Consider the following 26,532-nt stretch of genomic DNA (forward strand, 5'->3'; position numbering starts at 1 on the left):
TTTCTATCAGAACAGAACCAATGCCATGTAGTTCTATATGGCTTATATCTCAGTAGGACCAAGAGTCATCAATCCCTTTACTCTTCCTGACAGTTTTTCAACTTACTGTAAGACGCAGAAATATCTTTAACAAGAGACATTTCTACTTACATAAAAACAAAGGTCTTAGAGGTCTCATATCTGGTGGCATGCTATAGTGATTAGAAGCTCATACTTTAAAATCTTGCCATCTGTACTTGAATACTATGCTAATAACAAACTGTAACTTCTGGCAAATAATGTGTATTAGTCCATTTTTTTTTTATTGTTATGAATAACTATCTGAGACTGAGTAATTTATAAAGAAAAGAGGTTTAACCTACTCACAGTTCCACATAATGGGAAGGCCTCAGGATACTTAAAGTCATGGTAGAAAGCTAAAAGTGGGGCCAGGCAAGTCTTACATGGAGGCAGGAGAAAGAGCGAGCGAGAGAGAGGAAAGTGTGACACTTTTAAGTCATCAGATCCATGAGACTCACTATCATGAGAACAGCATGGGGGAAACTGCCCCCATGATCCAATCACCTCCCACCAGGTCCCGCCCTTGATATGTGGGGATTAAAATTTCACATGAGATTTGGGTGAGGACACAGAACCAAAGCATGTAAGTTTGTAATTTTTATAAACTTCAATTTTATTATCCATAAAATGGGGGCCTTAATAGTAACCAACGTAGTTAAGTATATATAGGGTCATTATAACTACAGTATCTATCTCATAGAACCGTCATGAACGTAAAGACAGAACACATGCTGGACAAGTTTTAAGCAGCTAACAGTGCTAGCAGGATTGTGCTTACTGCTAAAGTACTAATAGAGTTGGTAAGTCAGCACAGACCAATGATCAATCTCTAACCTTTAATCGATTTGATAGAATATGGCTGGTTAGAAGATATGAACAAAGGGAAGAGAATTTGAAAAAGGGGCCCCATTGAGGGAGTATCAAGAGCCAGTGGAGGAAGGCAGAGGACTATTAGGACAAACTATATAATTTTGACTCCAAGTTTTGTTAATCATAGATGGACATTCAAAAAATCTTGATGGTGATGTCTGTACTATGCAAACATGTCCAAGAACAGCTTAAGAGAGGCATTTCTATTTCATTGGAAAACTGGTACTTATTTTAGCATAGTCAACTTTATTATAAGACCCTTGTTCTCAAAAGATTTATTTATCTAGGTAACACCAGTACAAAAGATTATTAACATCTGCAATTTTCTTTTTACTCTCCTAAATCATCACCTTTGGGCAATTTTGATGCTTATTAACACTGCCACGGCTGGAGTGCAGGAGCAGAGAAAATTGAAACTAAAGCCACTTAATTTGTGGCTTATCATTAGCTTCCTATAAAGATTGGCAGGGGACGAGGTAGACATTATTGATCAATACAGGCTTTATCTGTGTACTTTATTTTCCTATTTGCATCCTCCAATAGAAAGAAAGTAACCTTATATTTCCCAGTGTTTCTCACATACATTGTGTCAAAATTCCGGTTTTCAGGCTCATTCTAGACCAAATCAAAATGAATGGACAGAAAATCTGTATTTTTAACAAGCACACTAGTACAAGACACAATGATTCATCCTAAATAAATCCAAATAAGATTAATTCTGCATATTCAATGAGAATGCTGCTCTGTGACATATGACACAAAGTATTAAAGTAGCTCTTAATCTGGCCAAGGATACATATGCCGTAGTTGCCAAAATGATGATCTGTATTAGGATAGTGCAGAAAGGAACTAAATATATTTTTTAAAAAACACGAGCAATAGGGTATCAGGTAGCAGCATTCTGTGGATTAAAAGCCAATCATTCCCAAAAATAGCTTTCTCTTTTATATATACTTCAATGCAGAAGGTTGATTTAATGTAAAATTCAAAATAAAAGTTGTATCATAATAATAAAAATACCACCTCTATCTTTATATGTTTTAACATATGTAAATAGGTAGACTATATATTCCTCTACTCTTATATTTCTGAAACTAGAAAAGACAGATTAAAAAAGGAAAACATTACATTTCAAATAATTTAAGATTTGAAAAGAACATTACCTGCATGGAAGACCAGGTTTTACTTTTTACATGGTGTGACCTTATACAAGTAATTTATGCACTTGGAAGTTGTATTCCTATTATAAAATGTAATAAGTTCTGAATACTTCACTGGAATATAAAAGCATAAAGAAATGTAAGGTAGTAATATTTGGCAGAGACATGACACTTTGCAAAGGTATAGGGGCCACTACTCTAAATGACATATGTAATTTCTGTAGTTTACACAAGATGAGTTTTTGATGTTTGTGATGACTTTTAGACATTTTACCATGAGGCAGGATGAGGTACATGCACAATATAATAATGATGATCCTTGCTATTAAGTATTTGAAGGGAACTTGCTTAGTATTCAAAAAAAAAAAAAATCCAGGTTTCTCTTTTCTCAGGTTTCAAAAGAATTGCTTATGTGAAAGATGCTTTGTCAACATGAAGACAGCTAGATTTAAAAGTTGTTACCGTTTATTCCCCAGTCTGTAAGATACAGTACAGGGTTCTTGTATATATATACATATATAAGTGCATTTGTATATGTGTGTATATATGTAATATGTATACACACAGCACATACATTTATGAATTTAATTTCAATAAATTCTAACTTCAGACTGATTAAAATCCTTGGATAAAAGAGAAACTGGAACAAAAGAAAGAGAATGTCTAATTTGACTCCACATGGTATAAAGAAGTCATAATGAAATTCCCACTGCAAACTCCTTCTTCACATAAAGCCAGATTTCACCTGATCTTGTGTAACTTTATTTCTTTAGAAAAATATTATTTTAATTTACAAATAATAATTGTACATATTCATGGAGTACATAGTGATGCTTTGAATATAGTGGTCAGATCAGGGTAATTCCCAAATCCATCATGTCAAACACTTTTCATTTCTTTGTGTTGGGAACATTCAATATCCTCCTTCTAGCTATTTGAAACTACATAATATATTATTGTTATTTATAGTCATCCTACAGTGCTATAGAACACTAGATGCCTTTCTTAATTGAGAGAACGTCTTTATCTTTGAGGATAGTGAAACTTGAAAACAATAATTTGTTCTAACATAAGTGCACAGCATGAAACAGATTTTAAAACACTTTTTTGGTTCATTTTCCTATTTATAACTAATTCTGACAGGAATCATTAAAGCTCTTAAAATTCATCTTTTAATTGTTTAGTGTTTATTGAGTGATCACAAAAAGACTATGCTCTATATTTTGGGCTTTTTAATTATTTCTTGGTATTTCCAACCTAGATGTTCTATAGAATCTAAAATTCAACATCTAGAACTAAGAGGTATCTCTGACCCAGTACCTCATTATCCCCTATCTCAAGTTCAAGTCTGTCACCCAGAAATGCAACTGAAGTAGTATTCTGTTAACTCTTTGTCTATTGTACTTACACACACTCCAGCTACAGTGAACCCGTAAACTTTCTAAAATGTGCCAAGTTCTGGTATGTCTTTGGGATGCTGAGTATGCTGTTACCTCTGATTATAATGGCCACCTCACCTGACACACTAAGGTAATTTCTACTGGCTCTTTGCATCTATTAGGAAGTCTTTCTTCATTCTTCCCATGGATGCTCCTTAGTATAAGTCAAGGTGCCAATATGTGTGAGATAGTAAGCCAGCTACATGGATATCTCTGGAATGTATGGAAATCTAGCACTAATCCTTAGCTAGGGTAAGAACAAAGTCTTCGGAAACCACAATTCCTCCCACATATGCTGTTGGTTCATAATCTAGAGGTAATTTTTGCGTGACTAACAAAGGACCCTAGAGAGCTGTGCCTCAAAGCATCTCAGATCCCTCATGTTTTTGTGGATTCTTTCTTTTACTATAACATTTTCTTTGCCTTTTTTAAAGCCTTGCATTAGATCCAAAGGGTCTGTCTGTTCTTTCAACCATCAGCTTTGTGTAATCTCTGTAGTGGGTTTCTTCCATGAGACCGTGGAACACACATTTTCTATATCGGGAGTCTATACCTAGCATATGCTGAAGAAAAATAGTAAAATATTCATCTCTTTTGTTGATCAGTTATTCTGAAATTGCAAACTTGCCTCTTAGAAGTTGTTTAAAAGATTGTTAATTTATACCCTTAAAAAAAGTAAACATACTCACTACAGATATACACATCATCTTATTATAAGGTATTTCATGGTGAAACAGACAACAAAGTCATTTTAAGTTGTAATAGCCCATTACCTTTATCTAAAAATATTTCCATTTTATATTGGTGGTCATAGAAACACACTGCACCCACTTAGTCAATTAATGTCCTGTTGTTTGGACCATTTACTATAATGTTATGCATGTTTGCATTCTTTGCTATTTTTAGTATACTGGAGAACATACAGAAGAACATTGCTTATGAAATTTACTAAATAAATGATAATATTCATTTGTTAATTTATTACAAAAGTTCAAGCTAAAGATGTTCAAGTAATGCTGACACAATGCTACCAGGACTGCATTCTGTATCACAATTCTGCTATATGTTTTTTCTTCATCTTAATTACTTTTTCAAAAACTGGCAGATAACTCATTGATATCTGTTAGTCTGTTCTCATATTGCTATAAAGAAATACCTGAGAATGGGTAATTGATAAATTAAAGAGGTTTAATTGGCTCACAGTTCTGCAGGCTGTACAGGGAGCATGGCTGGAGAGACCTCAGGAAACTTTCCAGTATGGTGAAAGGTGAAAGGGAAGCAGGAATATCTTACATGGCCAGAGTAGGGGAAAGATAAAGGAGTGCGAGGTGCTACACACTTTTAAACAACCAGATCTTGCCATAACTCACTCTCGCCAGGACACCAAGGGGGATGGTGTTAAACTATGAGAAACTACCCCCCATGATCTAATAACCTCCCACCAGGCTCCACCTCCAAAATTGGGGATTACAATTCGAAATGAGATTGGGGTAGGGACACAAATCCAAACCCTATCAATTATAATGTCTGTTTTACTCCCTTAACCTGCTATGTCCACACTCACACAGGCATATAAAACCATCTGTAAAATTCTAAGTTCATTGCTTAAATTTTAAAGGTTTTTTTCTCATTCTACACCCTGAAAATAATTATTTTTATTGACATGTTTCTTCTGGCAATACTTGAGCATATTTAATCTTGCTCATATTTTCCCCAGAAGTTTCTGAAGAATATTTTTTAGTTTGAGTATCTGCAAATAAAAATAGCTTCTTTCCTGGTAAAGCTTGCTGCTTTGTTTTTATTCCATCATCTCCTAGCCAAATGTTTGTGTGAGCAAGCCTAGAGCAATACCATTCTAATGAGCAATAAAAACAGACATGTAACCAAGAAAGTGGTGTGGCATTTCTTGGAAATAAATGCAAACTCTGGGGGAGCTAAAAAGCTAGTTTTAATTATTTAGGATTACAGCTAAGGATCAACTAAAAGCTGGACAAGCCCCTTCATTGCTTACTTTGATGCTCAAGATACTATTTCTTATCTGAACCTGCACAGTCTGGGGTGAGGTGACTCATGCTTCTCTGAATTTAAATCTCCTAGGAAGTAATTAGCCATTGCTGCCATGCCTATCATCATTAGTGATTAATTCTGTCACAGATAAAATCTGCTTGGAAGACAGGGCATGAAGAGAGGGGGATTGTGCAAATCTGTTCAATTTGGTTCTACAATTTCATAATGTTGAATTTTGAAATGGTCGTGTTATTAAAATATGCAAGGAATCAGGGACTAACCTCCTAATGAATGTGCTATATTCTAAAAAATCCCACCTGTAAGACAGTTGTTTGAAATCATGGAAGCTTTTCTTCCATGTAATAATGGTATATCAAATCTTTGTTAAATCTTGGTATACTTGAAAGAGATAAAAGATAAAAAATTAACACTTAATGAGCACCAACCATGTGCTAGGCACTGTACAGATTTTTTTTTTAATTAAATGTCTCAAAAGCTCTATAAAGAAGATATTATTTGCATTTTAGATGTGTGAAAACTGAGTTAAATACTAGGCTTGCAATTAAGTTGTAGTGTCCACTTTTAATTCATTTCAATGAGGCTTCAAAGCCCATGCTTTTTTGCTTACAGGACACAGCCTTCCCAGTTCTAAACTGTTGGTTCTGTTGCAGTAATAGAATAATACCCCTTAATCACTATTATTTCTTTAGATAAGTGAGTTTGTTGTTATATTTTGAAGAACATGGGACTAATCTTCTACTCACTTCTCCTGGTGGCCTTGACAATACAGTGGAGGACTTCACTTTCTGGCTTCAAGGCATTAGAGGTGTTTGCTAAGACTTACGTTAGAGTGGAACTGGTAAAGTAGGATGATGGAGTTGGGGCCTGGGAAGCCCCAGAAGAGGGCATATATGTAGTTATCGTCTAGGCATTGGGTATAGAATTGTGTTGCATGAACAGTCTGGTTTGGCTTGAGTTCCCTCTTTACATTTTCTCAGATGGACCCATTAATTGACCAAATTTCCACAGTAACTAGTGAAAGTAAGGTATTAGTAATAGTGTTAGGGGCAGAGATATAATGATGAACAAGATCTGGCCTTACCTCCCAAGATGCTTTGATCTAGTGAAAGCATACATACTGACAACTAAATAAGCAATTTACAAAATAGGATTAGAAGAAATAGGACAGGGTGGTTAAGCACAGGATACCACAAAAACCCTTGAGTCGGAGATTTAGTTGAGAGGAAAGTGGTATCAGGTAAGTCTTCCAGAAGGAACAAGCTAAGCAGAGCATTGACATTTAGCCAGGAAATATAGTGGAGTCTGTGTATGTTCAAGGTAAAGACAGAAGCCCTGAGGAGAGCAAGAGTGGAAAGAGATTATGAGAAAAAACAAAGGAGCACATAGAAAAAAAAGAACATATAAGAGAGACGAGGCTTTAGAGGACAAACCAAAAGTTATGTTAAGGACAGAGGAATAGCTTATGAGAAAAATGTGATGCTACTTAAAGATATTCAGGTTGGAAGATAAAATGACTAGATTTTCATTTAAAAATGCTCACTCCTATTTTGGAGCCGTATCAGAACTGGGAGGAAGAGGAGGTCCACCTGATGTGTGGAGACTTCTGTAAAGGTCTGTGTGTGAGATGGATGATGGTGGCCTATAGCAGTTGACATCAAGTGTTGCATGCCGGATAAATACAGACATTGAGAGTGAGCATTTACCAATTTTTATAGCATTTTGACAAAGGAGGTATCATTTTGAGTATATTACTACAAGATTTTTGAAAAATATGAGTCTGTGATAGATTACGGAAAAAATCTGCTGTTTCATCATAGACATCAGGAGAAGCACTGACCTACACCAGGTGGACAGTAGTAGCTATGTGGAGAAATATACATATTCAAGAGGTTTTCAAACACACACAAAGTCTCAAAGTTTAATTAGATGTAGACGGTAAGGGAGGGGAACACTGGTCACAGCTGATACATGTGGCAGAGTGCTTTTTTAATGGTATTTGTATCTATAACATCCTTTTTCCTTTCTTTGAGTAACTGGCTTGGCTTTCCTTTAGGGACCTACCCTTTCTCCACAAGCAGTCCATGTTGTCTGGGAATGCATTATGTCACATGGGTTAAGTTAATGAGTTCGTCATTCACTGGCTGGCATGAACACATTATCCAGAGATTGGATAGGAAGGGCACATGATCCATATCAAACCCACAAGGGTCAGCAAGATTCTATTCAGAAAGGTGAGTTTGAGTTATTAGAGAAGTGGATCTGAGAGCTGTCATGTAAATCTGACTCTGCCAGGGGACAGTAGGAAGAGTCTGAGAACTGAGGCAACCCAATGAAAACTGAAGGGAAGAGATTATCAAATGAGCCGTGAATCAAGTTGGCCTAAAGACAGTCCTCCCTGTGAGGTGTTCTTTTATGTAAACCAACGCATTCCCTTTCTTGCTGAAGCCAGATTGAGTTAGATCTGTCAGTTGAAACCAACAGTCCTTAGTGGTGTTTCTGGCTCAGATAGAGAAGGATAAGGTTATTGAAGACTGTCACAAGCCTGATTTGGGATTTATCCTTATGTTATATTAAGGTCTTTTAAAAATTATGTGTCTGGTAGACAAATGTTTGGGTCTGGAGTTTAGGGATGATATTTAGGCAGGAGAGTCATCAAGAGATGGATGGTGATTTAAGTCATGGGTATAAAAGAGACTTCTCAAGGGGAGGAGAAGAAAGAAGAAAATGTTCTAACGATAGAACCAACAGGAATAGTGGAACAGGGCAATCAACATTAAGACATATCAATTATATAACTAAAATATAAGGATAAAAAATGAAGTCTCAGGCATCCAAGAAAAAGTAAGACACCTTCAAGGAGGGAAATTGGGATGGATTCAGATTTTTTTCTACAGGAGAATAAAGGAAGAATGTGCAACAGTGACTAATGTTCTGAGGCAAAAAAAGATCCAAACATAAAGATGATAGATATTCTCAAGTCTGAAATACCCCACAAAACTTTCAAGTCATTGGGTTATTTTTAGAAAAAAATGTTGAGGACAAAAACTGAAATTTATAAATATAGGTCCCGTAAATAGAGAAGAAATAGGAAATAAAGTGTTTGGTGATCTGAATGCATTTCAATATTTAATTTAGATTAAACTGCTATGGAAATTATAATTTCAGAACAAAATGTAAACGTTGCAAATCCTGGCAAGTAAAAGTAAAATAAGAAACAAAAACTGGGGCGGAGTATGTTACTAGGCAGAAATGTAAGTCAGCTATTCACTTTATCATTCATGTATGATATGCATTACTGTCAAAAACTGAAATGTGCTACTAAGGAAAAACACAATAATGCCAAACACTTAATGACTTTCATCATCATCTTCTCGAACCTTAGAAAAACCTTTTAGGAACTAATATCTCTTTTGGCAAAGAGATGGATATATAAAAAATTTAGGAACTCCTTCGATTCACTTCACTTTTTTTTCTTCTGTTAAATTCAAGTAAAGTTCAATGTTATTTTAAAATAGTACCCATGTTATAATTTCTTTCCTTCCTTCCTTCCTTCCTTCCTTCCTTCCTTTTCTTTCTTTCTTTCTTTCGAGCGAGTCTTGCCTTGTTGCCCAGGCTGGGTGTGGTGGCGCAATCTTGGCTGCAAGCTCCACCTCCCGGGTCCACATCATTCTTCTGCCTCAGCCTCCGGAGTAGCTGGGACTATAGGCATCTGCCACCACGCCTGGCTAATTTTTTGTATTTTTAGTAGAGACGGGGTTTCACAGTGTTAGCCAGGATGGTCTCGATCTCCTGACCTCGTGATCCGCCCACCTCGGCCTCCCAAAGTGCTGGGATTACAGGCGTGAACCACCGCACCGGGCTATAAGTTCATTTTTTTAAAAGTTAATTCTTCCTAGGAGTCTATCCATTCATTCCCAGCATCACTTTCCTTACTTATAGTTTCATGTTATCATTTAGCTGTTAAATGGGACGTATAAGTAGTCCAATTTCACTTGGCTTGTCAAAGGATTAAATGAGATGACGGATGTGAAATGCTGAGAAAATTATTGGTGGAGTCTTGTTTATATGTTAAATGTTATTTTTTTAATCTGTATATCCATTCTCGCACTTGTATTTATGCAAAGAAATGCCTGGAATACTGTTAACCAGAAGTCAATGCTGGGTTATTCCTGCCTGATAGAGTTTGAGCAATGTGTTCATTTCTGTAATTCTGTGCTTAACTGTACTGCTTAAATTTTAATAATTAGCACATAACAACGTGTTTCCAAAATAAAAGTTATTATTCTGAAATACATAACACTTTGAAGACCTAATAATGTAAACAGTTGACTTTTCATTGTGTTATCCTGTGTTTTCCATACTTGGAGATATATTTTTCCTCAGATTTTGCTTATATGAATTACACCATATCCCAGCAATCTCTTTGTACTACTTTGCTATCACATCTGTGCAAGATATTGAAAGAGGAGGTGTTTTAATACTATCTGATTTACTATCTGGAGTCTATGTTTACATTTATGAAAGTGATTTAAAGGTTTAGAAAAATAAACCACTTAGTTCTAACAAAAAGGAAAAAAATAGATGATACATACTTTTCTGGAAACTGAAGAAATAAGCACACAACAGGAGACTATTCTTAAATGTAAAAATATGCATAACAGCTCTGGAAATGAAGTTTCTCGTAGTTCAAAATACTACAAGAAAGACAAACATGAATTTATTTTGATGTAAAATATGTGAATTTATGTATATGTTGCCTAAGGGATGAGAGATTATTTCCTCTAAAATGTCTCTTAAAATGAAAGAACATTGTAAGTAGAAATCTTAATTTGTCTTCTGAAGAGATTTTGTGTCTCTAGAGTGTGCTGGCCACCTGTGTTATCTTACACTTTTTGAATAAAATGACAAAGAGTGAATCTGGAGGCAAATTGCTTTCACCTACCATTTTCCTACTCAATATATGAAATGCAACCATATTATCCATTGATAACATTGATAACATCAATGTTCACATCTAAATTATTTCCAAAACCTTGGTGTTTCCTGCCACATTTTACTTCTCTTAACAATCCTTTCCTCTTCATTCTCATTTCTCCTGCATTTTCTGTTAAAAAAAATGACAACAACAATAAGAATACTAATAAAAAAAAATGCTCACCTGTTTGCTAATTTTCTTTTAGGCTGATTTTAGTCACTTATATGCTGCTTTTAGTGGCTCATCAAAACACCATTACTGAAATGGTATTGATAAAACCATTAAATGTTTTTTATTTTTTGGAAAGATGTTTTTTCCTCCAAAACTATATCTTTACTTTTCCTTTCTGCTCAGATCCTTAAGTCTCACAGTCTAGTCTTCAGAATGCTATTGCTTGACCCTTTTGAGACTAAATCAATCCTTTCCTTCTTTACATTCTCTAGCTATGAACAAGCTTTTTAAAATTATTTCAGCTGGGCATGGTGGCACATGCCTGTAATTTCAGCACTTTGGGAGGTCAAGTTGGGTGGATTGCTTGAGCTCAGGAGTTCAAGACCAGCATAAGCAACATGGCGAAACCCCATCTCTACAGAAAAATTAGCCAGGCGTGGTGGTGCAGGCCTGTAGTCCCAGCTACTCAGGAGGCTGAAGTGGGAGGATCATCTGAGCCCAGGAGGCAGAGGTTGCAGTGAACCAAAATTGTGCTACTGCATTCCAGCCTGGGTGACAAAGTGAGACCCTGTCTAAAAAATAAAATAAAAAACAAAAATTATTTCATCTAGGGCCAAACACATCTATGCAGAAATATGAAATAAATGATAAATATATTCAACTTTCAGAAAATATCCTATGTATAACTAGATGCTCTGAAGGTGAAGAACCATTTAAGGACATAGATAACACCAAAGCATTTTTATCCAGGAATTATGTTAATAAAAATATCATTAAGCAAAGCAGAATAAAGAAAGATACAATACTTCATGGAAGCTTAGACATATGGCCTCTGTGTTAGGGAGGCTAATACATAGACTTTATTTAGTCTACTTAGCCCACTTGCATCTCTGCCAAACCATGCCTGGTTTAAAATGATGTCCAGAGAATCATTTAACAGACAGGGGCAGGGCTCCACACATGAAGCAATTTCACATACACCATATACAAGTGGCAGACACATACACACATTTTACTTTGTCTTTAGCTCTTTCATCTGCTGGTTAAGTACTCTCCAAAATTAGGAGCAGTATATCGCAATAAATAGACAAATGGATGTTGAACAGGATCAGATACTTGATTCTACACCTAATTTGGCTACTATCTTCCTGTGTAAGCTTAAACAAATCACAACTTCACTGGGTCTTGAATGACTTTATCAAGAAAATAACCGAGTTTGAATAATGAATACTAAAGTCCTTTTCAAAACTGTCTTTGAATCCATAACACATATATTGCATTTTTTAAAATAATAAAATGATACTATAGTAAATACTGAAATGTAATGAGGACTAATAAAGTTTTTAGTTCCTATTCAATAATTTCTAGCAGCTATATAAGACTTTGTTAGAGTACTCTCAGATGTAGAATAACAGTTTGTAATGATAACCTTCAGAATTAACTGAAAGTTTATCTCAAGAATTCGGAAGCTATGCAATGCTAAGTGTTTATTGCCATTGCCCTTTTTCCATTTATTCTTGTATTTTATAAGCACATACTAGCTATTAATACAAGTCACAATTGAACAAGCTTCCAGTTGTTACTATGCTTTTATTTGCTTTCATATGTTTTGGCATAAAAAACACCATACAGTTTCCCACTATAGAGAGGACAAGGGAAAGGTAACATTTTACAGAATTCTAATTTCCTTTTAAACATTTGTCAGTATTACTTTGACACATAAAGCAAAAATTCTAAGTGGCAACAGATCCCAAATTATCAATACATATTATAGTATATATTATCTCTTTAATTGGAAAAATGATGGTTAGGCTTCAATTTATATGCTCATTCTTTAATTTTAAAATGTTTGAAATGAATACGTATGATATATATTAGCATTATTAAGACCAGTTCTAAAATCTAATAAATGTTTTTTAAAGGTCATGTAACACCAAATTTTAAAGCAGTTCCTATGTTTCAAGATTAAAGACTCATTTTTGGATAAATGATATAGATTATCTGGAAATGCAATTGAGCTCTTTATGTTTCTTATATTTCCCCTGGTATCTACAACCAGCAAAACTGTCAAGTGCTTATGTTTGCTGCTTTTATAAAGCTGCTCTAAAGAATCTCATGAAATTGCAATTCAAAACCATTTGGGATGTTTCAACAAAGCATCTCATCGATTACAGAGTTGTACCTTTTGCCCAACTTTCAGTGATTCCACAGAGTTGAATCTGAAGATTTTTCTTTCTTCGTTTCCTTTTTTTGACACACTAATAGATGTCATTTATTTCTAAAACCTGAATTTTTTTCAGTTAGGTCATATACCAATCTTAATCTCTCATTGAAGGGTAATTTATCATATACTCTCAAAAAACAATTTAAAGAACATTAGTAAAATGATTTTTTTATATTAAGATCCTTCTTTACTATGTCTCATTAAGCCACATAATGTTGTAACTTTTTCTCTTCATTAACTGATTACTTGTAAAACTCCCCAACGGTTTCAAAAGGTTTACAAGGACTGCCTTATATTTCTATATTTGATTTTTAAGACCAGGACAATCTTTGCATTAATATTTTGCTTCAGAATAAAGTTACCTCAGAGTGTCTCCTATTACCTCAAGGTAACAGGAAAGTATAATCACAATGGTATTATTCTTTAATGATCAAAGCATTGTCTTGTACATAATTCCACCAAGGTGGCAATATTGAGTCTCCTGTTGTGCTTCAGGAAAAAGTATTCCTTTCCCATAGAACCTTTCAAAGTGGTCACTGCACGTACTTCAGTTGATGCAAACAGACAAAATAAAATACCTAATACACATTCTAAGTAGTTTGTTCTATTTTTCAACACTACATTATTCTCAAGAGATAGTAATGACTAGTGTCAACTCCAGAGTTGACAGAACACTTTCTATAATGATATTAATAATGATAAACTTCTGTCATGCCAAACACTGATCTAAATTTTAAAAAATATATATTAACTCATTTAAATATCCTAACAAACCAGTTTGATATTTGTAGTTATGAATCTCATTTACAAGTAAAACAATTCAAGGACAGAAAAGTTACATAATTCTGATAACAGTTGAGAAAGTAGAAGTTTGAATCCAAATAGTTTGACCCAGAAGTGGCTGCTCTAATTACTGTAATAGGATACAGGAACTGTGTGGCTATAAAATTCTGATAGAATCAGTGGAGTTGTTGGTATAGAGCTTACTCTTGAGGGGTGCATCTGAGCATGTCAGATAGGTGGGTTCTGATTTTTCTATGATTACTATTGGGCAGGTTTAGTTAAAAGTTTCAAATGTAAGTGCCCAACATGTGGTTTTCAACCAACTAAGGGTTAGAATCCTCAAGTTCCAATATCTTAGTGTCACATCTGATATTACATATTTTGTGTGGGGGGGAATGAAGGCAGTGTTTTTGTTCTTTGTCATTTTGTTTGTATTTTGAACCCAAATACAGGCTAATAGTTTATACATGTTGGCAAAGTTAGGTTGTAAAGATAAGAAAGCCTCACTAGAAACTACACAACTCACTGGGTCAGCAAGCCTACTCTCTGATTAACATACCAAGTGGCAAACAGTGCACATGTCATATGAAAAACTCTGATACTCTAGAAAACGCTGAAATGTAAGGTAATCTTTCTTTATAAAACTCTCCTTGACATTTGAATTTTATTTTGTTGGTGATTATCTATGTAGTTCTCTCACTGTAAAACTCCCTGACATGGTTTTGAAAGGGTTTGCAAGGAATGTGTTATATGATATTTCTATATTTGATTTTAAGATGTTCCATAGTTTAGAAGATAATGACATAGGTGTTGGTTATCATTATGTAATTTTCTTTCGAAATTCTTTCTGCGTCTCATGTGACTGTTTCCTCTCCACAGGGACGTCATAAGTTTTTAAGGTGAAGGTCCATGTTACTATTTGTTTTAGATTTGTTCACTTTTAGAGCTTGGAACACAGTAAACAGGTAATCAAGGAATGTTGACTCTCTTTACTGCTGCCTCGTGCAAAGTAAGGTAATAATTTCTTTATAACTTCATTCTTATACATCCTTGCATTTTTGTATATCTTAAAGACAGATTTTCATAAAAGGATAAATACAGTAAACTTTTGGGGGGATAATTATACATTTTAGAATAAAACAGTTAATAAAAATGTTTTAATGAAACATTTGTCACAATTTTTCATCTAGGAAATGACTGTCTCACTCTAACAATAATAAATTGATTAAAATACAAGTCTGCCAGAATTTTATCTTTATAGAAAAGAGAGTTTAGCATTCTCATAAAAAATTGAAGGGAACAGAATTTTTTAAATTTCTGCCTTAATGTTCTAATTATAATATCAGTAAGAATCTAATACCTAATCTATTGATTCTGTCAACTTTACTTTAAAAATACATCCAGATTCTCAGTACTCTTCTCCTCCAGCTCCTATTCAGTTTCAGCTGCAGTCAACTTTTTGCCCTTGCTACCCATCTCTAAATATATGTCCCTATGACCCACTACATTGATTTCTTGACCACATTTTTTCATAGGTAATAACCTTTAACTTGGAAACATCACTTCAAAGTACACAGGATAATACAAAAGATTACCAATGAATATTAATGCTGTTACTCCACATTAAAGAAAACTCTAAACTAATGAACCCTACATAGAACAATGCTTATTTTAAACCATCTATTATTTTATATCGACATATGATCTGAAATCATTACATGAATATTAAATGTGAAATTTTGAAATCAATGTTCCATAAATTGAAAGAATGTAGAATAAAATGTATTCTAAAAAAGAATTATAAAATAAAACAGAACACTACTCCTTTAAAACTGAAGACACTTAAACATAAATGTTATTACATATTTCTCCAGGGAGAATAATAATTCTTAAATAGTTCTGTTAAATTTATCAGATTAATTTGTAACCAGTGGATGCCAAAAGTGAGTGAAGTAACAGAAATCTTTTAATGGTATGATGATTCTCCCTTTTAGCCAGGATGAAAATAGATATTCTTTCTTATTCTCTGCTTATATACCATTCCTATGCTACCTTAATTCTTCCTCTGGAATATTAAGCACATCTTTATTTTCCACTACAAATTTATCTACTACCCTGTGGTAAACTTATTACCACACACTTGGACCATTCAAATAACTTCCTAAGAGGTTTAATGTCATTGTATCACTCCTGATCCAAACTGACCTTTTTATCACTACCGATTTATCTTCCTAAAATCCTGTTGGATTTGCTAACAACCTAAACTGTTGCCTCTGCCATTCAAGCCCTTCCCAATTTGCCTTTTTAACCTTGTCCATCATTAATACTTGTATGAGATCAGTTTTATGTGTCAACTTGGCTAATTTACAGTGCCCAGTTATTCAATCAAATTCTAATCTAGGTGTTGCTGTAAACTTATTTCATATTTACGATTAACATCTCTAATCGGTTCACTTTATGTGAAGGAGATTATCCTGGATAATCTGGATGGGCCAGATCTAATTAATGGAATGGCTCTAAGAACAGAACTGAGGGACGGAACTGATGTTTGCCTGAAAAAAAAAAATTCCACTATTTCAGACACTGTTGTAGCACTAACTCCTTTATGTCTATAACAACTCAAGTGATAAATTACTATTGTTACCATTCCTATTTATTGATGAATAATCATAGACATAGAAAGGTTAAGCAATTTTCCCAAAGTCACACAGTAAACAAGTGTTGGAGTCACGATATAAACCAAGGAATCTAGCTCTAGAGTCTGTATTTTTTTCTATTGTGTCAAGCTACTTTCTGTGGTCATGGATCTGGTCTTCAAGTGGCATATTCCGTAACAAGAGATACAGAATACCTTGAAAAGTAACTCTACTAGGAAGTCAACTTAAAAAGTACCACAAACAAAGGAATTCAGAAAAAAACTAACATTTTTCAAATAAATTGACTGCTACTTTGCACATATAAAATATACATTATCACTCATGAGGCTATATTAGAATAGACAAAACCATCCTGCCCTTCCATATTGTACTGGTCCCAGTCTGGGAAGATGTTTTTGTACCCTCTACTTCCTGTAGAATGTCTTAAAATTGTTACGCACCTATGAATTGGCACAGGCAACTTTTCCATGTAGACAAGCAGAATGATTGGCAGACTTAAATGTAGATCTAATTATAATATAACCTTTTAATCTTTTATAAAGCTGTTTTTCAAAATGAGGCATATCAGTCACATAAAAATAATATTGATGGTTTCAACTGGAACATGTAATTCCACTATGATTGATAATATCAAAAACTGAGCATGCACTTTAAAAATCACAGTAGCTTTCCAGATTAAAATATTTTTCAGTGTAGATTTCATATAGTGTATCAATAGCTAATATGAACAATATCTGTGGAAATGATGGAAAACAAACAAATTTTTCTCATTCAGTTAACTAAACTTTTCATGCTAAATTAGGGCAATCAACTTGTATGTTAAGTTTATAGAAAAATTCATAAGCACTGTAGTGATTTCAAGTATAATATGTTTATACAGAAAATATTTCTGATTTCTTTGCTGGTAAGTCAGCAAGAAAAAAACAAGAGATGGTGCACTCTCCAAATTCACTGCTGAGCAACAGCTCTGGAAGAACTTCTTCTAGATAGGCTTTTAAATGTTTCTTCCTTCTGATTCAGACTACGATAAGAACCCTAGATGTTTTCTATCACACACTGTTAATATTCTCCTCAATAAAGATTCTTTAATTTTTCCTGAAATTGCTATGCCTAATCTCACTGTATCCCAGTGTATACTTTACTAATCCATAAACATTTAAGTTCTCTTATAAAGATATAGTTTTGTTTTCCACTATTCCATCTCCAAGTTCAGTTGCTTTTAAATTTGACTTTAATATTTCCAATCCCCTCTTTAACTCATATCTGTCTCTTCCAAATTTTGACTCAAATTTCTCTGAAAATTATTACAAGTTTGGTGATCATTAACTACAAAATAGCATCTTTCTTTAAAGTCCCTGTTGTAAATTGAATTCACTCATTTTTCTCAACAACAAATGAAATCTTTAGACACAGAGTATAGATTAATGTTTCCAGTTCTCTACTAAAATGCAGCAACTTGAACAAAAGAATTTTTAAAAGGCACTTTTTTGTGTGCTTTTTAAAAATAATTTAGGGTGGGCAGAATGGCTTATGCCTGTAATCCTAGCACTTTGGGAGGCTGAGGCAGGTGGACCACTTGAGGTCAGGAGTTTGAGACCAGCCTGGCCAACCTGGTGAAATCCCGTTTCTATTAAAAATACAAAAATTAGCTGGGCATGGTAGCACGTGCCTATAATTCCAGCTACTCCAGAGGCTGAAGTGGGAGAATCACTTGAACCCAGGAGATGGAGGTTGCAGTGAGCCAAGATCTCCCCAGTGCACTCCACCTTGGCCTACAGAGCACGTCTTCATCTCAATAAAATAAAAATTTAAACTTTGTTCTTTTTTCTTGAATGATAATTACATTTATGAAAATTGCAGCTCATTTCTCTCATTTGCAGGTTTTTATATTTAGGTCATGTTATGTAACATTAAAATATTTTTAAAGAAAGCTAATTTGTTAGTGGTTTGAGTTTCTACAGGCCATGATATTGCAAATATTTTTAACAATAACCAAAATCACTTGAAGAAAACACATGTTTGACTTAAATAGTAATTTTAAAGAATATACTCTTAAAAAGAGAAACTATTCTACAGAGAAAAATAACTTCCCATGCCACAGTTATTTTATTTATGTAACCTTTTTTCAGGAATCACTAACCAGGAAATGTCAATATATAAGCAATCTAAGATTAGCCATGAATCAGTAATAATACTATAACAAAATAAAATTAATATATGAACTATTTTTACCTTTGCATTATAGGGAATGAAATGTTTAGATAAAGCTTCAGGTGTATGCATCCATGTTTTGTCTGCAATAAAAAATACACAGAGTTAAATTTTAGGTTTCCATGGTGTCATATGCATGCATTACCATTTGTAGGACATCTGAGCTGGGTAGAGTATTTCTAATTCTGAGATTCTTTGCTAAATTGAGAAAGAATAACCACTGAGACAGAAGAACAATGCAGCTGGGGAGTGATTATAGGATTCTTTCTTTGGTATAAAAGTCCCTAGCTTTTCTTTTTAAAGTTTTCAAATAATACAAATGATACCCAATTTTAAAAGAACATATAAAAACAACATCAGAGGGCAATGCGTAATTACATTCATTTGTGATTTAAAACAAGTATCTTTCTTCTTTCACTTTATGCTCTCATGAATTATAGGTTACTTTTCTTAATTCCTAGAACAACAAAATATAATCTGCTCTTTAACTGTTTGTGAATATTATATTGTACCATCAAGATTTAGCTATTCTAAAGGGAAATTATCATATTATACTAACAACTGCATTTGTATGAAACTGAAATAAACCAACTTACAATGTTCATTTGGAAATCAATATAATATTGTGATAAATCTTTATTCTAAATTTGAAGAAACAATGATTGAAGGTCTTCTCTCAGGAGTTTTGGATAGAAATAGTCTCAAATGCAATAAATCAAAATGTTTCTTAGATAAGTGTTAAAAATATTAGAAATAAAAGTAAATCAAAAGGATAGAATATATTAAAACTAATTGCATTATATATTATTTATATCTTGTTATTTATATTTGTATTACTAATATTTTTAATTTAATTTTTGAAATTTATTAATATAGCCCACATATTTTCCCCAATATTTTGATGAATGCATAAGTGGGAGAAATAAATGTTAACATTTACATGAAACAAATTGGCTTTTTTTTGAATCTGCATTTATTTGGAGTACGACTTCTCAATCTTCAATGATATTTTGTCTCCATTTGTGTAGTTTTGTATGTATCTTATTTTTCATGGGAGTTTAAAAATTTAGAATCAGTACTATAAATAGAACAAAATCAAAGATTTATTTTACCACGAAACATATAAGTACAAACTGGAAGGAAATATTGTATTACTAACAAAGTATTTTCAATATTAAATTTAGATTTTTTAAATGCTGTTAACAGAAACTAACTTGATACCCTTAATATGTTCTTAAACTGGGTGAATGTGAAGACATAGAGAAAATGGCACATATTTTTGGAATGTAAATTATTTTATACTATTTGAATAATAATGCAGCATATTTATATTAAAATTGTTTATGGGGTACAATGCAATATTCTCAAGTATTTCCAATAGAAAAGATGAAGTGCCAAGAGAATTGGGGCTGTTTCTGACTACCAGAGGGAATACATGATAGCCATACTTGGGTGAAATATTTTGAACAGCAATACATTCTAAGTTTTAAAAAAAATTGACATTGACATTTAATGTGTGAAATTTGTATTTTCTATATGGATTTTCATCTTAGCTATAGTTTTTGTGATTGCTAATGGAAGTAATATGATTAATTCAAGAATAATTTGCACTTAGATTTGGAATATAATCTTGCTTTTATACATTAAAAGAAGTAAATCACAATACTTCTTCCAAGGCAATAAAACACAAAAACACAAAAAACACACACAAAAAACACCTTTAGGAAAACTAAAAAGATGTCCAATTTCTCCTTTTAACTCCTTCACTTGATTCTTTTCATGTCTCCTTTCCGAAACATACAACACATCTGAGGAGCATGTAAAGTCTGACTAAACTCTCACTACGATGGGTCATACTAATCCTGAGGCAGAGAGGTATTAATAATTTCTTTCTCCATAAACCACTATTACTTGAAAACTGATGAAACTGACTCTGTTATAGACTCATATTGCAGCGACCTAAAAAGAGTATACCAAGCTGCCTCTGCTGACAGACTAAAATAATCACAATATTAAATTTTGGTGGATAAGCTGCAGTTCCTACAACAACAAAAATCTGCATCCATATATCAAGTGCTGATAATTTGGTGCTTGTTTATTACATAACCTCAAGTATGAGCAGTACAATTTATAAAACCTGAAGGATTTCCAAAATGCGCTCTTACTGTCATCCTCATTTATATTTTGGCAAAAAAATGACAAAATAAGACTGTTTATATTAACTTATAGATATGACTAAATCTTGAGTAGGAAATAGATATGATGGTCTTTGGTCACTATATGTGTTCATAGAAGGTATTAGATATATGAAAATGTGCAGAAATGGGAATATAGAGATTCTAAAAAGAGTTCCCCTTCTTTGAATTAAAGTAAAGTCACTAACTCAATATTGAACACTTACATGAAGGAAAATGCCAACATTTCAACATATCTGACAAATATCAATGTACTTTGATTTCTGGGTCAATAAATTTAGGTTTTCAAAATGCATTTAGATTAATAACTCATCAAGAAATATAGAGCAAACTCATTATTTTTGTATCATCAGAGCTTACAATGGTGAAACAACTATTTTTGAGTACTTTAAATTTAAAACTAAATGCTGGTTGATGAATAGATACATTTGAATAAAATGTTCATAAAAAAATAAAGTAACATTTAAATATTAAATTTTAAGTGCTGTGCATTATGATATCTACTTGACAGTATGTCAACTAAATTTTAAAAATGTAATTAGTTGAATTATTTAATCATTTATTTGCATGTTATTTTATGCTTTTTTACTTAATGATTTATATTTGATATAATAAATAGAATATATAATTTTTTTTAATTAAAAGAGAAAATTAACGTAGGGAAAGAATCTAAAACAAAGACAATCATTAAAATTTAATCTATAATTATATTTGACTAATTTTTAAAGAGCTTTTCAAAAGAGCTCAAAATGATATGACTCTAATATATTCAGCACTCTTCAGAATCTCTGAGTAACTCTAACACCATTAGAGCATTTGCAAAGAAAATCAGTGAATTCAATCAAGAAATTCAAACTTACTAATTCAGAGATTAAATTAAAAAACACACACACAATTATGTTTAGGTTTAAGATGGTCTTTTTTCCTTAGGCTTCTGAGGTCCAGGATCATTTAGTAAGATTACATGTGATGACCAAGTATACTGGGTAGGCATGAAATAAAGAATAAGCTTTTACTGATAGAAGATCATCTTGCTTTGTTTAGGATACTGTACACAGTGTATGTTGATGGTAGTTTTGGAAACATGACTTAAATTAAATATTCTCTCGTGATATAATTATAGCTCATAGCTCCAACTTATCCAGATATACAAATACTCTCACAAAATTTAAGTTTTTTATCTCAAATTAAAATTTAACGAAATAATGCTATTGATGGAAACCAGGAGCATGAGCTCTAAAATTTTTTTCTTTAACAACTTCACCAAATGATAGAGTCAGAATTGATTGGTGAATTAACGTAAAATTTTCAGTTTCAAGTTCTACTTCAGGTTGGAGCAAAATATTAATGAATGAATTCCTGATACTAAATCATTAGACCTGAAAAATAAGATAAGTCAAAAGAAATTCAAAGTGAATGAAGCAAATCAGGAAATAACAAGTGCTTCTGCTTCTTGATTCTCTGAATCACTCCACTATTCCCATAGTTGTACTCCCACTGTGTTCAAATGAGACAAATATACAATTACTGGTTACTCACATTACTATCCAACTCTTGGGATTTCTCAGTGAAAAACCATTCTAAACCCCCTTCAAATAAACAGTAAATTAGAAATGTGGAGTTTCAACTTTAAAGCGATAGGAAAGGAGGATTGTTAGCAGATATATATAAAAAGAAGGCCTAGAAGTGTTTATTAAAAATAAGTTAGAGTGATTAAAGCATTAAGTTGTGATGTAAGATTTCTATTGCTTTATTAAAAATACTTCAGGTTGGGCACAGCGGCTCATGCCTATAATCCCAACACTTTGGGAGGCCAAGGCAGGAGGATCACTTGATGCTGGGAGTTTGAGACCAGCCCTGGCAATGTAGCAAGATCCTGTCTCTATATAAAACAAAACAAAAATTTCAATATATCATAGAATTATTTATAGATTTTGTTACTAGTAAAAGGAATGAAAGAAACACTATTTTACTTTTGGTACTTTTTTTTTACATTTAAAAACATTTAAATTTTTAAAAATATTTACAAATCAGAAGCAGCTACAGACTATAATCAATGTCATTTTGCTTTCCCCTTATTCAGAAAAAATAAGTAAAATAATACATTTCTAGCTTCCCAGGGTTGAAAAGTGCCTTAAAGGTTACATTATCTAAATTCTCACTGAATACATCAATCTTCTCTGCCATATCCAAATGTTTGAACACCTCTCACTTCAGGGACCAAAAAAAGCTAGCAATTTGAGTAATTTAATTAAACTTTTACATGACTTTCTTGGAATTCTTTTTCCCTATATTAAATCAGTGACATTATCATTTACACCTATTTGTCCTTTACTAAACTCAACCCCATGGCTAAATGGCAGTCCTTCAAATGTTGAAAGACAGCTCTCATTAACACATGAATGGTTCTCAGTCATGCTTCCTGTTGCATGGCTGAAAGTCCTGAAGTCATCTCAGTCTTTCTCATCTGGGCATGTTACTATGTGTCAGTTAACACTGTAACCTTTTAAAGGGAGAACACACAGTGCCTGAATGCCTGATATTGAACAGAACACTAGTCATGGTTCTGGACTATTCATTATCCATACATTAGAAAATGACACAGAGCCTTTGATAATCACACTGTTGACTTTATTCTTCAGCCATTTTTACTCACACAGTATTCAAGGTGCATCTTCCAAATAACAGCAATATTTGAATCATGATAAAAGTATTAGATTTTCTGGGCCCTTGTTTGACAATCTGCAGTATCTTAGTAAGTTTATAGTGTGGAATAAGGCCTAACTGGTCATTTTTTCTTCACACATCTGTAATCCTACTATAGCATTCATGTATCATTACCTTCTATCTATGAATTTGATTATCATTATTTAAGTATTCTTTCCCAATTCCTTAATAATGTAAAAGAGGAGAGAGCCTGATGCCCTCCACCAGAGAACTTCTTTGAGAATGAAAAAGGATACATTATTTAAACTTCGCTGACCTCAACCAAGTTATACTTATTTTTCTATATTTATAAGTGCATCATAAAATAGTTTGTCAAATGCCATGTTTTTCTGCCCATTAAGAAACAACATCTAACTAGCTGTTTCTTTCAGTCCTATAGTGATCATTATAATATACTGCATTCATAGTTATTTAAATTCCTACCTAAAAATTAATAACAAATTTATTTTGGCCTCATTGCTTTAAATCTATCTACTACCAATCCTCACATATTATTCAATGATACATGAAGCCTATGCACACTCACACACACAATTATGAATGAATTTATGTTACTTTAATCTTACGTACGCCCAGGAAATTTAGTATTATATGGCTACATAAGCTAAAGTTAGAACGAAGTTTCAGATAATTTTATTCTTTGCAATTTCACAACAAGCTTCAAATTGCCAGGTGACATATTATCACATATGTATTGTGAACTCAGTGTAATAAACAACTTTGATCTTTCACTGTGGTGATAACTGAAGAAAGCTAATTAGCAACGTTTGCAGATTTGTGTTGCTCTAATCTAACTTCATTTCTGGGCCAGGTGGTTGAACAACAAGAGGGAAACTGATTTCTTAACATCTGTGCTTATGTTCATAGCAACATTGGCTTGACTCCCAAGTTTTAAAAAATGACCACACTTACCTTTCTTCCTGCTAAAAGCACGGTTCATGATGAGGATCAGCCAAATAAATGTTCAGTTCCACGCCTTATATCCTGTAAAAGTGACAAAATATTAAAACATAAATGAAGGACTGTTGACTGACCTCTCTTTTGCTAATGTGGTATTAATTACAAAGCCTTTTTAAATTTTTAAAAATATTTACAAACAGTATTCTAAAATGATTCAAAGGACATTGGGTAAGAAAAAACACAAGTACTTAATAATGTGAGTGGTAAAAGCAGATAGGAACATCTCAACAGAAATTCCTCCAAAGTTCTTCAATTTTGTCTTTTTTCTATTATACATCCATCATAAACTATGTTTATTTGCAAACTTAAGGAGAAGAAAAATCGATACTTTTTCCTCAGCTTGTTGATAAGAGATGTGTATATAAACACTTTACTTTTTATTTAACTGAGGCCCAGAGAAGTTTCATGTCTATTACAAAGTCACAAAGACAGGTGATATACTAGGAGCAGTGTTAAAACCATAGGATAAAATTACCTACGAATTAAGATTGTTTTACACATTAGGAAAGGTATGAAAGTACTTGGCACGGTATCTGGCACATATTGAGCTCCGAAAATATTAGCTACTCTCTTTGTGTTAGATATAGCATGGGATACAAATTTAGTGCTCTTTTTATATGCATTATTTATCCATCAAAGAGGTCCTCTTAATACCTGTTGTGTAGTGTATTTACTATGAGGGTTACACATCAAATTCGGCAGCTTAGGTAAAGGACTTTATGCACTGTTGTTCAATTGAGATCTTTCAATTTTATATATTTAATGACTTCGTGTACAAAACAACAATAACAAAAAGATTTCTGGAGTAATTCCCTCAGAGACTCAGAGACAATTCACATTAAGGTCTGAGAAGAAAGTTATGCTTAAATATTTATTGGCACTGCATTGTAATCTATATTTGGGGTCCATAAAATAGTTAATCTTACAGATACAACACTCAGAAGTAACTCTGCTGCTCTAGCAACAGAATATTCATGAATTAACATTAAGATAGCCTTTCACTTCTACTTTATCTTCTATGAGGACTAGTGTTACAGGTATATTACAGGGTAACACAAATTTTTTTTAGAATTAAAATATTTTGCTATTTTTCAAAAATTGGCATTTTTTTCATTTCTTAGAATTCAACCACAGTAAATAAAACTGTTTAATAATGTTCTTCCTTGATAACCTAGAGACCTGCTTCAACAGAAATCAAAGGAAACTCATGTGTTCAGTGTAAGAGCCCAGTCTGGTGTGTTCCCATCTGCAGGTGGCAAGACAGTAACTGAACTCAGGGTAAAACTTTCCCCACTCTCTGCCCACTGTTGCCTAGAGATCTCAGCTGATAGAGATAAATTCACGAGAGACCAAAAGCTTTGCATGATTCCGGAAATAGCTTCCCCCATTCCACTCTAAGACTCAAAGTCTGACCACTATGTCCTGCTAGGAGATCTTCATAATTTTATCATATTCTTTATTCCTAAGTATGTCAGTCAACATAAGCAGCTCAGGTTACTCTCGTCACTCAGAATCTAATTCTAATGCATTACATTCTGTAACCACATCTTTCACTTCTCCCATCATCTGGAAACATTTCACTGTGTCATCTGGCATTCACAGTAAATCATTATCAAAATGCACTCAGCATTTTTTCTAAAGATTTTATCCAGTCTGCCACTCTTACTGAAACCTAGTTGTTGCCTGAGCAAATTAGTTCTACTGCAGTCCTTTCAAGAGGCTGGCTGTTTATCTCCCACACATATTATACCAACAGACCAAGAAATGATGCATTTTCAATTACTGTACTTCTCTTTTTTTTCAAAACCCTTAATTTCTTTGAGGATTTTGCCATCAGAGTATATATATACATAATGGAATATAACACAACAGAGAATATAATATATTTGGTATCATTTCAAAAGTTACTTTTCACCTATATCTTAACAGACCTGGTTATTTATTGGGCATATCCTGAAGAAATAAGGAAAAAAAATTTAAAAATTAGTAGAAAAAGAACATAATATATGCAAATGTAAAATTTGTCTTCTCTGGAAAAATAAAGTAACAAAATACTACGAAATTTATTAATC

The 26,532-nt window shown here is 33.1% G+C and overlaps 1 protein-coding gene across 5 annotated transcripts in view; it reads right to left on the reverse strand.

The window, feature by feature from the left end:
* Positions 1 to 26,532, reverse strand: part of GULP1 (GULP PTB domain containing engulfment adaptor 1) — a 319,039-nt gene that overhangs the window by 102,933 nt on the left and 189,574 nt on the right. For all 5 annotated transcript variants that reach the window (XM_033230913.1, XM_033230915.1, XM_033230914.1 and 2 more), the window contains exons 3-4: positions 24,413 to 24,484; positions 18,600 to 18,661 (exon numbers count right to left, since the gene is read on the reverse strand). In XM_033230913.1, the coding sequence (XP_033086804.1) occupies positions 18,600 to 18,661; positions 24,413 to 24,440 (90 nt within the window). In that variant the 5' untranslated portion in view covers positions 24,441 to 24,484. The remainder of the gene's footprint in view (positions 1 to 18,599; positions 18,662 to 24,412; positions 24,485 to 26,532) is intronic.

Source organism: Trachypithecus francoisi, unplaced genomic scaffold, assembly GCF_009764315.1.
Source record: "Trachypithecus francoisi isolate TF-2019V2 unplaced genomic scaffold, Tfra_2.0 Lachesis_group13, whole genome shotgun sequence".
Lineage (NCBI taxonomy): Eukaryota > Metazoa > Chordata > Mammalia > Primates > Cercopithecidae > Trachypithecus > Trachypithecus francoisi.